The sequence below is a fragment of the Magallana gigas genome, chromosome 5, assembly GCF_963853765.1.
Source record: "Magallana gigas chromosome 5, xbMagGiga1.1, whole genome shotgun sequence".
NCBI classification, from domain to species: domain Eukaryota; kingdom Metazoa; phylum Mollusca; class Bivalvia; order Ostreida; family Ostreidae; genus Magallana; species Magallana gigas.
This window is the reverse complement of record NC_088857.1, coordinates 22,775,102-22,789,379: the sequence shown is the minus strand read 5'-3', so window position 1 is coordinate 22,789,379 and position 14,278 is coordinate 22,775,102. Positions and strand designations below refer to the sequence as shown.

General features: G+C 31.8%; 2 protein-coding genes across 2 annotated transcripts; both read left to right on the top strand.

Annotated features, from left to right (window-relative positions):
- Positions 1 to 334: 334 nt before the first annotated feature.
- LOC136275587 (tropomyosin-1, isoforms 33/34-like) lies at positions 335 to 3,608 on the top strand. Its single transcript, XM_066085176.1, has 2 exons — positions 335 to 923; positions 3,334 to 3,608. Exons 1-2 carry the CDS (start codon positions 812 to 814, stop codon positions 3,606 to 3,608), a joined length of 387 nt encoding a protein of 128 aa, XP_065941248.1. The 5' UTR covers positions 335 to 811.
- Positions 3,609 to 4,696: 1,088 nt separating this feature from the next.
- Positions 4,697 to 12,978, top strand: LOC105323619 (prenylcysteine oxidase 1). Its single transcript, XM_011422790.4, has 5 exons — positions 4,697 to 4,850; positions 7,704 to 7,910; positions 8,308 to 8,485; positions 9,111 to 9,319; positions 10,693 to 12,978. Exons 1-5 carry the CDS (start codon positions 4,748 to 4,750, stop codon positions 11,469 to 11,471), a joined length of 1,476 nt encoding a protein of 491 aa, XP_011421092.3. The 5' UTR covers positions 4,697 to 4,747; the 3' UTR covers positions 11,472 to 12,978.
- The last annotated feature ends 1,300 nt before the right edge of the window (positions 12,979 to 14,278 follow it).

Below are 14,278 nucleotides of genomic sequence, written 5' to 3'. Positions count from 1 at the left end.
GAGATATTTTCTCTTAATTATGAGGTGATTAACACATAATATCAAGAACTATTCTCGTAATTACGAGATATTTTCTCGTAATTACGAGATATTTTCTCGTAATACCGAGATAAATAACTCGTAATATTTTACGATATCTTTTCTCGTAATAACGAGATAATTAACTCGAAATAACGAGATAAATAACTCGTAACTCGTAATAACGAGATCTTTTCTCGTAAAAACGAGATAATTTAATTGTAATAACGAATTCTTTTCACGTAATTACGAGAGAGAAAACAATTATGTGGCCCTATTCGTCTTTCGTAGATAAACGCAGGCAAGCTATTTGGAATGGTATCGGGTGCGTTCGCCCTATCTACATGTTCGCCTTAGTCCGTTCGCCCTACGTCCGTTCGCTCTAATTACCGTTCGCCCAAATTCTCGTTCGCCTTAAACCTCGTTCGCTCCTTGTTTATAAATAAAGTATATTATAAGTTATTTTATTTACCTTTAACTTAAAACTTGTTAACTTATATTAATTATTCGTATATTCTATGTTTTTCATTCATCAAAAAAAGACGTAATTGGTATAATTGTTAGATTTTATTGCCGTAAATTGTCGATAACCGTCTTCTTGTTTTTATAATGATTCGCTTGGTGTTTTTTTAAACAATTAAAGAATTTGAGACTTTAATTGGGTCATTCAGAAGCTCAGCAGATGATTATCACCTATTCTATCTTTGAAGAATTTACATAACACAATCCTTTGATCTCTAAATGAGATATATACGGAGATGGAACATGAAACTGTATCAAACTACTGTCAACCATGGCAGAGGTCAACCCCCCGTGCATCTCATGTGGCAGAGAAGTAAGACCTAAACAACATGCTGTGAGCTGTGATGCTTGTGAAGGTTGGCAGCACCGCCTATGCAATACTGGTATGTAAGAAATATAAAAGTAAATCAAAATTATTTGTGTAGGATTTATTACTTACCCCCCCCCCCCCCCACCCCCCCCCCCCCAAGATACTAGTACAAGTATAAACTTATAAAGTGTTAAATCCACAATAAATCCACTGTCTTATGTTATGTTCTAATTAAATACAGTTACATATTAATAATATACTATATTTATATTTGACTAAAATTCCTTGATAAATCGATAGGATAGGTATAAAAAAAAATTAACATAGAGAACTTTAATTGTAGGAAAAGTTGTATTAAAAAAATTCACTTATTTATTTTATCCATTTATCTAGCCTATTTATTGATTGTAGTGAAAGTTTAAAAGCAACTCTCCCTCATTTCAAGTCTTTAAAATGGGAGTCAAAAATTCCTGAATTGAATTGAACATATTTTATTGATTAAATCAAATGGATAAGACACAAGTTCTAAATAACTTTGATAGTCTTCCCCTAATAATGAAATTTTATAGATATTGCCAGTGATAACGTTAGATATGAATACACATAAATATACATGAATAAACAATGATATATAATATCACCTTATAAATTCAGACATTTTTTGAAGAGCGACAACATTCACTCAAAAAAATTTGTACCGTCTTGGAAAATTTCAGCGTTTTGAGTATTTGTCAAAGAATCATCCCCCCCATAACAGTAAATGTTCATCTATTATGTGTACATAACGTAATGTCAATAGCTTATTCATTAGAGAATTCCGAGCTCTTGTATATGGTACAATGTTTTGTATGCAAGTAGGTAATAAATCGAGTTTCTTGATGCAAAACTTGTGAGCCCAGTTACTAATTTTATAAGTACACTTACAATGTATATAGTATAATTCACATATCCAGATTGTCTTAAATTGTCCTCAATAATTTACCGATGTTGTACATGATGGGTCATTCTCAAAAAAGGTGGATTTTTTCAAGTACCATTTGTTTAAAAACAACCAGATTGAATTGATCATATTTTGTATTGGACATATCATGTTGTTTGTTTGCTAAAATATGCCAACAGTACATTGGTTTGTGAATGAGAAATATGCATCTTAAGCTATAAGTCCGATATCAAATCGATGTTGTACATAACGCCATAAAATATATATCTTGAGTATCCAGACTGTCTTAAGTTGTCCTTAATAATTTACCGATGTTGTAAACAACGCCATAAGAATCCAGATTGTCTTAAATTAATGTATAATTTTATATGTAGTAATAGTTTATTGGCGTATGGGTCATTATCAAAATATGCAGACTTTTGAAAAATGTAAAACATGAGAAAATTATTGCTGAAAAAATTACTTTGATTGCAAAAAACACATTTAACAAACAATGAAGTATAACATCTAAAAATTTGCAAACATTGGAATCTACCATTTAGTTGATAATTAGACTAAAATATAATAAACTGTGAAAATTTTGTCAGTGGTGTAACAGGCATTTAGTATAGGAAAAAATTCTTAAATAAAATAAAATAATTCTTTTAAAATGATGGACATAAAGTTTAGTCTAGCATAGCAGAAATTAATATATGAATGTTGTTTTGAAAATTAACGTTGATTTTTGGAATAAAACATCAATATTATTGAAGATATTGTAGGTTAAAGACGTTGGAAAAATTTAATGACAACATAAATTCACTGAAATCTCAATGATAATAATATTTTTTTTATACTTTAAGCACTAAAATTGTCAATTTATTTGTTCAACAATATAGGTTTAAGTTTCTAAAATCCAATGGTACTGTATATATTCCCCAGAACATTATTTTTCCCCCTTGAAATTGACACTGACGCAAAAGGCTGCATATTTTGATAATGACCCGTATACATTACATACAATGTATTGCATTGTTACATGTAAAAAAAAATGTTTAGTAATTATCATTATCTTAAATATCCAATTATCTTAAAATTTATATTTTAATTTTATATATAGTAATAATTTATTGGCGTATGCGTCACATACAATGTAGTAATTAGTAATTATTATCTTAAAAATCCAATTATCTTAAAATTTAGAATTTATATTTTGTTTGTTTTGTATTGACATTATTCTTATCATATCACTACAATCTATTTTGTTTATCATGTATCAAAGTCAAGAAACACAAAATATGACATGTATTCAAAGTTTTGCGTTTCTTGACGTTATTCTTATCATATCACTACAATCTATTTTGTTTATCATGTATCAAAGTCAAGAAACACAAAATATGACATGTATTCAAAGTTTTGCGTTTCTTGACGTTATTCTTATTATATCATTACAATCTATTTTGTTTATCATGTATCAAAGTCAAGAAACACAAAATATGACATGTATTCAAAGTTTTGCGTTTCTTGACATTATTCTTATCATATCATTACAATCTATTTTCAGGAATAACATTTCAGCAGTATAATGCTGCAAAACACGGGAGGGAGGAAATCCACTGGTTCTGCAGACCATGCGAGGATCGGTATTGGCCAAACCCAGCTGATGCACCCGCAGCTGATGCACCTGTCCCTGATGCTGACCCAGCCGATGCACCTGCCCCTGATGCTGACCCAGCCGATGCACCTGCCCCTGATGATGACCCAGCCGATGCACCTGCCCCTGATGATGACCCAGCCGATGCACCTGCCCCTGATGCTGACCCAGCCGATTTGGAATGATATGGTCCAAGCGTTTTAGTTCTACATCGTTATTTTTTTTCTTTAAAATTCCAAGTTTAAAGTATACATTATATTACAGGCAAACTGTGCAAAAACCTTCAGTTGTATATGTCTGAACTAAAAGTTTTTACATAAATATTAAAGATTAAAACGTTTAAATGGATACAGTATCAGATATCAAATATCAAGATAATTTTGAATCAAATAAATATATGTTATCTTAATTAATATGTAAAACAAGATGGTGTCGTTAATTAAATGCAGGATTAAAAAGTATCAAACTTAAAGAACAATCGCAACTTCTCGGGCCTTTCCTGCAAGCTCGGAAAAACACCTCGAATGTATTAACATCACCGGATGTTAGAATTTTATACAAAATGGAGTAGCTTCCCATTAAAATAAATATCGGCTAGACAGTCTTGTATGTCGCTTCTGTGTTATAGTTTAGTGTATATCGTTTACTTTAATGAAGTATAGCTCACATCTCAACAGATCGTAAAATGTGTTCTATTTATATCAAGTTTTACAAAAAGGGGGGTTGTCATGGACGCCTAGGTAATACATTCGAGGTGTTTTTCCGAGCTTGCCGGAAAGGCCCGAGAAGTTGCGATTGACTTAAAGAAATTAGGATCAAAATAAAGCCTTAGAATTTGTATCTACATGGCGTTAATAAACATCACTGACATGTATTAAAAGAAATTCGTTTAAAATTGGTAAAAACTTTACAGTTGCTAATTTTAATTTAAAATTTAATTTAATTTAATTTAAGTTGGAAAAATCAACTTTAAAGTTGGAAATTCCAAGTTTAGAGTTGAAAATTCCAAGACAAAAGTTAGAAATTTCAACTTTACAGCTGGATTTTGAAGGAACAAATTATAATTTGGCACTAATATGCTTCCGTAGTCCTAACGTTACATGATCCGATGACCTACATTTACACAATCCCCCTCTACATTGTTTCGTACTTTTCGTGCTCGCAAAACAAACGAATTTTTTTTAATTTTTACAGTCGTTTATTGTATATTTAAACAACACCATTTCCGTTTCTTTTCTTTTTTATTTCACAAGCAAAAATCTTCATGCTACGAAACTTCTATATTAAACTGAAAACTGAAACTAAAATATGTACACCGGCCAATATGTCAGCTTCTGGTAAAGCAATGTGGACTTCGATACTTTTTTTTCTGGCATGTTTTCTGCCAAATGCATTATCTGAGGAGACAAAAGAACATCCATCAATTGGTAAAGAAGTTTTTTTTTTAAATGTGTCTTGCTTTTTTGAAACAGTAAATATCGTTTGTTACTATATTATAAAGCGAAACATTAAGAAAAGAAACAGATGTTTAGAAACAGCTGTTACTAAAATATTGCTTGTGAAAAATAAAGGTTTGATTTTGACCTGAAAACACTTTATATTCACAGGGATTTTCAAGGATATTACTTCACTTGGTTTCATTTTAAATCTCTTCTGGGCTACAAGACTACCTGCATATTTCTTTTAATCAGCATGATCAGGTTGGACACAGTTTTCGTAATGAGGAATGATTACGTTATTATTCTGAATTATTCCACTTTTCAGTAACAAACAAAAAAACTCCCACAAATGCTAAATTTGCCATTTTAAAAAAAAATCTCACTTAAATTAAAAAAACAAATAAGAAATGCAATGTGGTGCAAAAGTACTTTACAAAACTGACCATCATGGCCTAAAGCATTACTCCTCCAAACTGCAAACGTAAATAAGACGATTTTGAACTTGTGGAAGTCGCAAGCAGTCTTGCATTGATTGTGAATTTTTCCATTGAGAGTATGAGCCAGCCCTATGATATCGCAGTAGTTAATGTGTTATTAAAATCATTTTGTCGAAAAATCTTATAAATACAGAAATATTTCCAGAAACTAATGTTATTTGGAGTTTCCTCTATTATATACCTCAGTGGTGTTCAGCGTGCCTCTGTTTACTATGTCTAAAAATATCCCGACGTCAAATGTCAATTTCAGCCCATGCTACTATACATAAACAGAAATACTGTGATACCTTACAACCTGCGATATGATAGGAAACAAGTATATGCTTTTTCTGCCTAAAACAACCAACATTATAGAGTTTGTTTTTAATCAGTTGATACCACTTGATCTTGCAACAGAAATTGAAAAATAAATAGAGAAATTGTTATTTTGGATTTAATATTTTGATCTTGGGAATATAATGAAAACTACGGAAGTTTGTACCAGCAATGATTTTAACACATATGCATATTGTTAACTATCATGAAAAAAAAAAAGGAATGATATAAAACTATACGTTTATTTAGAAAAAAAATAATGATTAGAAGAAATTATTGTCAATTATTTCAATAAAAAATGAAAAAAAAATTGAAATGAATAATTCTATGTAGGACTTTACATGTATACAGAATAATCACATTAATATCAATAGAGGCTACTGTAAGAAATCTGCTGAATAGATTTAGTTTGTTACTCATGGATTTTACTGGAAAGCAGCTGTAAATGTCAAAGTTTTAGGCATACTCATTGTAAGTGGATGCTTGTTGTTAATGAAATGTAAAAATATTTTTGCACTTATTCTTCAGTTTAAAGGAGACAAGATGTGAGCGGAAATCACGCATTTGTAGGAATGTTTTTAATCCTGAAAAGAGGAATAGTTCCGTTTAGCCTAATCATTCCTCATTAGGGTAACTGTGCCCAACCTGTTTTTATGCCTTCATTGTAAAACTGTTATGTCATATTAATTGACCATATTGATATGTTATATATAATTTTAATTACCATGACGTTGCAGGCTACGCTCAAGTCACAGTAAGAATTCCTCCCATATACTCACAACATAGCAGCCGTGAAGCAGATCTGCTACACATAAAAATACCTAACAAACCTTTTTGTCAGAAAATATATATGTATACCGGTATATGTAGTTAAGTCCACAAAATATCAATTGAATAAGTCATACCAAGGCATTATGGTACATTTTGTATAACAATATTTCTATGATTGAATTTGCCTGCCATTTTGCCAGAAATCACACTCGGAATTTCACAGATTTTTTCACTATCATGGCAACCGCAAACATTGAACTTTCAAATGTGATGTTAAACGGGGTAGTGATTTCGTTGCAAATACAATGAATGTGGTAAAATGGGACTATAAAAGAGTGACAATGTAGGTATTTATAGAGCCAATCATCTGAAAATTTAGGCGATCGAGATACAATGCGATATTTTTTTTTTCATTTGCTACGAAATGAGTATAGGGGATAAAGTCTATAGGTATTGTTAAACCAAGTTGTACGTTTGTCATGTTAATGATAGAACATTCTATCTAATATATATATAATAATCATCCCAAAATATGTTACATAAGTGCCCCAAACTTGTTGTAAATTCACAAGCATCTTAAAGTTGAAATCACATTAATTAGTTAATATGTTAACATATATGTAAAGTTAAGTCTGACATTGTCTCAATATTACATTTTAGAAAGATTGTGATGTAATTTTTCTTAATTTCAAGAAAATGGTTTTTAAAGAAAATTGGAATTGTGAAATTGATGCATTTTAAATTGAGATAATTTTATGGTATTGTATGTAGTATTACATACCTTTTGGCATTGAAATATATGGTAAATGTATATCAAACTTTGAACAGTGAAATGAATGAATGAAATAGTTCACCAGTCAATTCACACCACAATGAATTAGGTTTATTATTAGATTTGCTTTCAGTGTTGATTAGATCCCTAGAATGCTAAATCACTAAATACTAGGCTGTGTAGAAAACGAGAACCTTTTACTGTGTATGCAGATGATTAATTACACAACCAAATAGCTAAAGGGAATGCTTACCTTTAGTAGGTAAAGTTGATATGGCAAGTCGTGAAACTATGGACCAAGAAAGGAAGATTTTTTGGGGGTCATAATCCAAAAAGTGTATTCCTGTATAATGCTAAACATCAGGATGTTGAAATTTAAATAAAATTCTACAAATGCTAATTACCTGTACGTGTACTTGTGTAAATACATGTATATGAATTAAATGAAATATTACCAGTATTTATGGTAATAATTCTTTAATGCAGGTATTGTGGGAGGAGGAATTGGGGGAACATCTACTGCTTATTTCCTGAGGCAGTTATTTGGTAAAGAGGCTAAGATTGACATCTTTGAGAAGAGGCAGGTGGGAGGGAGACTCACCACCATAAAGATAGGCGACAATCAGATAGAGGCTGGAGGAACCCTGATCCACCCCAAAAATATGTACATGGTCAATTTCACCAAGCTATTAGGTAAAATTCTCACCAGTATTTGTAGGTATTATATAGGCTATACAATTGAAATTGATTGAAGAATGGTCGAATTAAACAAAAAAATGATTATTTTTTTTTCTGCTATGAAATTTTGAGAGTGAAATTTTCATTGTTTATCTAAATATGTCTTAAAAATCTAAATGATATTTAGTGGAATTGCTATTTTGTAAAATAAATTATCATTTAATATTGTTTGATTTATATACTTTAGAACATTAATTTGTGGTTTCAGGGTGCACACATAATTGACACAAATTTGGATCCTTTATCATATACTAGTATATATTTCCATGGTATCAAGTTTACTATTAATTGTGTAATGTGTTTGAAGTGTTCAAAATTCATCATTTTTCTGATAACATTGGTTTCCAAACAGGTCTGGAACAATTAGATGTTGGCGGAGGGTCCTTTGGGATCTTTGATGGAAGCTCTATGAGGATCAGCAGTAGTAAATACAGTGTGGTCACCATGGCCAAGCTTTTCTGGAGGTACGGTATGGACATCTACAACATTGACTCCTGGATCAATGAAAAATTGTTATCTAAATTCATGAGGTAAGTTTTGATGATGTTTTGCAAGGCAAAAAAGCACACATGATAAGATCAATTTTATTTTTCATTAGTATTATGAACAATAAAATTGTTATTAGGCCACAGAAAATTGATATTTAAATTCTCATCCAGATTTGCGCGAAATATGGGGCGGGTAGACGGATTTAATTTTTTATCTGTTAAAAAATATTTATTTCATTGTGCATGTTCATGAAATAATAACTGCTCTGTTTTTTAATTGTTAAAGCTTATATGAGTACACAAACCAATTTGTGATCTTTTAATTCCATTTTTATTTTAACTTAACTGTTGATGCATGTAGACATTTGTATCCTTATGATAACAACATGACTGGAATCAAATGATAATCCACATGTCAAGCAGCAATTTTAAATGTTGTGACTTTTTTGTATACCGAGCCCAGTTTTTTCCTCTTAATTTTTTCCCACACGATTTTTAAAAAAATTTAAAATACAATGGGGCGGGCCATTTTCAGAGGGTCAGACGAGATGAAGAATATAAAAAAAAATTTATATGGCCTTACTGCAAAATTTTATATTCCACTTTTTACACAACTAAAGGGAATATTTTACTCATTAAAAGATCTGTTTTGTTGTTCTTTGTACAGAATTTATGATATTCAGAGTGCCGGACATGCTTACACAACTGTCCCTGATCTGATTGGAGCCATGGACCCGTCTTTCATCTCGTACATGAAGAATTCCATAAAATTTGTCATGAAAACTTCCGGATTTGGGGATACATTCATCGACGAAATGGTAATGGGAGCCTTAAGGACAAATTATGGTCAAAATACAGACATTCCAGGTTTTGTAGGTCAGTATTTTAGAATTTTTTTTCATCATGGGAAAAAGATATGAATGCTAATTTTCAGAAAGAAGATGAAGTACATTGGATCTTAAACATCTGATCTTCATCTTCAGTATGTTAAACATGATCCACATCTTGAATACTCTTGATAAGTCAAAGCTCAAAGGGAATTTACGGTCCCTATCATTTTTTTCCTCATGTATATTTACTTTGATATCTCAAATCCTTTAATATCTTGGAAAAGAGGTATAGCGCACTTTATATACGATATGGCCTAAAATGTAGAGCTTTTGCAAACAATATTTAGTTAAAATATATTCAAAGAAACGCAAATTACACAATCATCATGCTAAAAGAGTCTTAATTATCTTACACGACATCTATAAAATAATCAGGTTTTGTTAGGGATATACAGTATCAGAAAAAAGTCAGCATGCGGGGAAAAAAATGGTATATTTGACTGTTTGAACCACTTTAAACCAAAGACATCCGATTTAAATTACATTCTATCATGCAGGGTTGTCTTTAAGACCCGGGAGGCGGGGAATTCCCCCGCCTTATAATGCCTTAATTACCCAGCTATTATTGCATTTCAACACAATGTAGCTATAAGCAAGACCCCTAGACCCCCCTTCTACTTTTCTATTTCTTCCATCTACTTCAATTTTTAGAGACAACCCTGTCTATGGGTATTGTAGTACACGTTTACATTGAATTAATTTTGGTTTAATGTGGTCTTCGAACTGAAAATTAGAGAAATATTTCAATTAGTGACTTTTCTAATACAATCATGTATATAGCGATCTAAATTTAAAAGACATGCATTGAAAGTGTTAGATGCGTGGCCTAGTGGTAACGCGGAGGTCTTTTTGATTTTGTGGTTACTTGATCGATTCCACCAGGTAGTAACTATTTTTCCACTTAATTGAAGCCTAATAAGAATAGTTTAAATTACATGTATTTAATCGCCTGGATTTTTTTTCCAAATTATTTTGTTTAATTCAGCTTGAGTTTGAGCATACGCAATATAGACAGATCTCTTCAATAACACTATACATGTATTCTATACACAAGTGTACACTTAGATTTGTTGTATTTTGCTTGAATTATCAGGCAGCTGACATTATACGCAGAGTTCTATATATTCATCTCTCGATGCAGGTTTCCAGAATTTAATTGTAAAAGCAGTATCTATGTTTTGAAAATCATATTGTGTCAGGTTACCTGTTTAGTACCAGTACTCTCCGTCCAGACACAGGTGAAAATGAAATGATGGGAAAAGTCACTATTCTTTTTTTTCTCAGCCCAGTAGAGTTGAAGATAATTACATTTAACTGCTTGTACATGTATGAAGTATAGAATTTTATTCATTTCTGCAGGAGCTGTTTCTATAGCAGGAGTGCAACCAGGACTGTGGGCTGTCAAGGGGGGTAACAAACAGGTGCCCGAGAAACTGGTGTCTGAAGCCCAGGTTCAGGTAATCCAAGGGACAGTGGTGTCAGTACAACTTCTACAGTACCAGGGCAAGAATTATAGAGTTGGATTCTTTGATGCAGAAAAGAAAGAGCAATTCAAAGACTATGACATTGTCATTGTCGCTACACCATTACACGATGAAGTGTCAGAGATTGATTTTGAAGATTTCCCCAGCTCCATTGAGAATTTTCCTCAGCAATTTCATAAAGTGACAGCTACTTTTGTAGAAGGAGTTCCAGATCCCAAGTATTTTGGAGTTGATAACGCTGATGACTTGCCAAATAGTATACTAACATGTAACGATTCAATTCTAGTCAATTCCCAGGACAAAAAAGCTGATGTCTTTGGAAACCCTACTGATGTTTATAAATTTTTCTCCAATACGCCACCAAGTGAGGATGATGTCAAACAAATGTTTACCTCAAAGAAAGACATACGAATGGCCACTTTCATGGCTTACCCCGAGTATTCTACTGTGGGGGAAGATTTACCTCCCTTTGTGCTGCATGACCAGTTGTATTATGTGAATGGTATAGAACTGGCAGCATCTGCCATGGAAATGAGTTCCATTGCAGGGAAAAATGTCGCACTGTTAGCTTATAATCACTGGCATGGCAATCTAGATAAGATTGATGAACCTTACTTAGACCCAGCCTCAGAGAAAGACAAGACAGAATTGTAAGATAATGGTGCAATAATTAGATTATTTAGTCGCAGATATATTTAGATAGATTTTTTCTTTTTAGAATGTATTTCCATTTTCATGTCCATGTCTCAGTAAAGGATTTCCTATTTTTTTCTTGCTAGTTTTGCTCTGTGTAGTTATATCATGGTCCAATTTTCAGTTGCTCAATTTGATTGGTTTTTTTTAGAAAGACATTTTTAGGAATGTCTGATATTAATATCATGTACAAGTATATTTCATTTTATTTGAACAACTGATTAAACTTCATCAGTTTTCCAGAATACTTGTAGTTCATATTTAGTCACTGCAAGTAAGCTGAGCCATGTTGCCTACAAAATGTTCAATATGAGAAAATATCACTTTACATGTACCGGTACAAGTACTTCTGAATTCATTTCTCCGAAACAGAATGTAGTAATTTGCTTTTGTTGTTTTATTTATGATATATTTCTGATTTCAGGGATTAAATATAAGTAGTATATGAACCAGTATCTGTAGCATGATTTACTTGTAATAGTAAGAAATTGAGGACGTTTTGAATACCTTTATTTGATACAGATTTGATATAGTATGTATGGTAGTCAAATACATATGAATTGTGGTGCTTGAGTACTAATAATACAATTGTTTTGTACATATGATTATAATACAGAGATATCATCAACTGAAAATAACTGATGTATGCATACATACAAATTGATGCGTTGATGTTTATGTGATCTCATTCTTCTTTAGTCTATTGATCTGTTAATGTCATTTCAATCACTGTTTCATCTATTTAAAAACCAGTTCAAAACCGTATGAAATTCTGTACACAAGTTTTGTTAAGAATAGGGTTGGTAAAGTGGAGTAATCTGATCTTTATTTCAAGGAAGAGTATTGTAATCCTCAACTAGTGAAAATCCTACACGTAAACCGTATGGTTGATCACATTTATACAGGTTATAATTTTAGTTGTGACTTGTGAACCTCTTGATCAACACAACTTGCATACTAGTATTTTTCAAAATTTTTAGATTTTGGGTATATTTAGGTTGTGGGAACATGTGTTTAAGGTAGGTTGCGGGTTTGCTTTGTCATCATATTTTGTACGCAATTTAGAAAAGTTGAGTGGTCGTCTTGTGCACATTCATTTAATATGATGTCATAATGGAGACATCCCAAGATTTCCCACTTCTGTTTTTATAGGGTAAACCCGCGACCCACCTTTAGGATTAATTTTGTTTACGAAATGTATGTATTTATATAAAGAAAACATTCCTTCTTCGCATTTTTGCTCTGGTGCATGTATGCATGTAATTTATCTTTGGGGAGGTTGAAAGTTGATAAAAAGGTTGCAGGAACAAATGTTTAAATTTTTATTTATATTATAGAACTAAAAAAAATTATGATTTATTTATCTCCTAGGCAAATTACAGACATTTGCATTTTTGCATTCACACAAAAAAATCAGTTGTATGGTTTTTTCAAATGATTATTGAAAATAAATTCAGTTCTAAATCAATACTATTTTAGATTTCATTTTTACTTTAGATGTTTTCAACTTAGTTATATATACATGTATATATATCAGAACAGAACTGCTTAAGAAAAGATGGCCTTAATATGATTTAAAAGTACTCCTATATTTTGTATCTCACTAAGAGACTGGGAGAAACAATGAAGAAAATGTGCCAATATCACAATTTCTTCTATTTTTATTCACAAATCATGATATTTTTATTAAAACATAATGTAGATTGTATACTTGCATGACTATATTTTAAACTACGTGTATATAAATAAGGTATCAATTATTAAAATGAAAATTTAAACATAAAACAAATTTCAACCATCATTAAAGCAATAGAATAGTATGCAATAGTGTGTTTAACCAAAAAAAAAAAGGATGGGCCACATCGCTCACCTGAACAACAGTTCCTTGTAACATTCTAGTTTGTGGCATATGCTATTTCTATTTTAACCTTTGAACCCCTTCCTGGGACCCCAGTATTGTTCAAGGGTCTATAGATGGCCTTAAAAATTTAGAATCTACACTATCGGAGAATCCTTGCAAAGTAATCTCACAAACTGTGGCATTGTAGTTCTCGAGATGAAGATTTTTCAACATTTTCCATATATATTTCTGTTAAACCTTGAACCCCTCTTGGAGCCCCAGCATTAGTCCCATGATCACAGCTTTATTAATTTAAAATGTACATTATTTAAGGATGCTTCCAATCTCACAAATTGAAGTTCTCCAGAAAATTTTTTTTAAAACATTTTCCTTCTATATTTCCATGTTAAAATTTGAACCTCTTTTGGGGCTCCTGTGTTAGATCGAGGGTCACAGATTTTATGAGTTAGAATCTACAACATTTGAGAATGCTTACATAGCAGTCTGACAAATTGAAGCATCGTAGATCATCCCTGCTAATGTGTTCAGAATGTTTTCTTTATCGTTGCTAAGTATGTCAAAAATCCAGAGGTGCTCGAATTAAAGTTCACGATGCTTCACCTAGATTTGTTCTGTTCTTGTGAAGTTTCGAGCGGAAGTATAATTGTTCGGATAATATTCTCAAAATGCGCAAGTACTGGTCGTTTTTCATATCAAATCCTACTTTTTGTTAAAACATGAAAATCTTTTAAGATGCATGTCTTAATTCACCATCTAGCGGTTATTTATATTAAACGATAATCAGAACAAAGTTATCGTTTGAATTCAACCACGTTTAGAGAAAATATAAACATTGGGTTGCTTAATAAAATCATAGCCATGTTTGATGCTTGTTAGGCACGTAGCATCGCGGGGGGGGGGGGCCTGC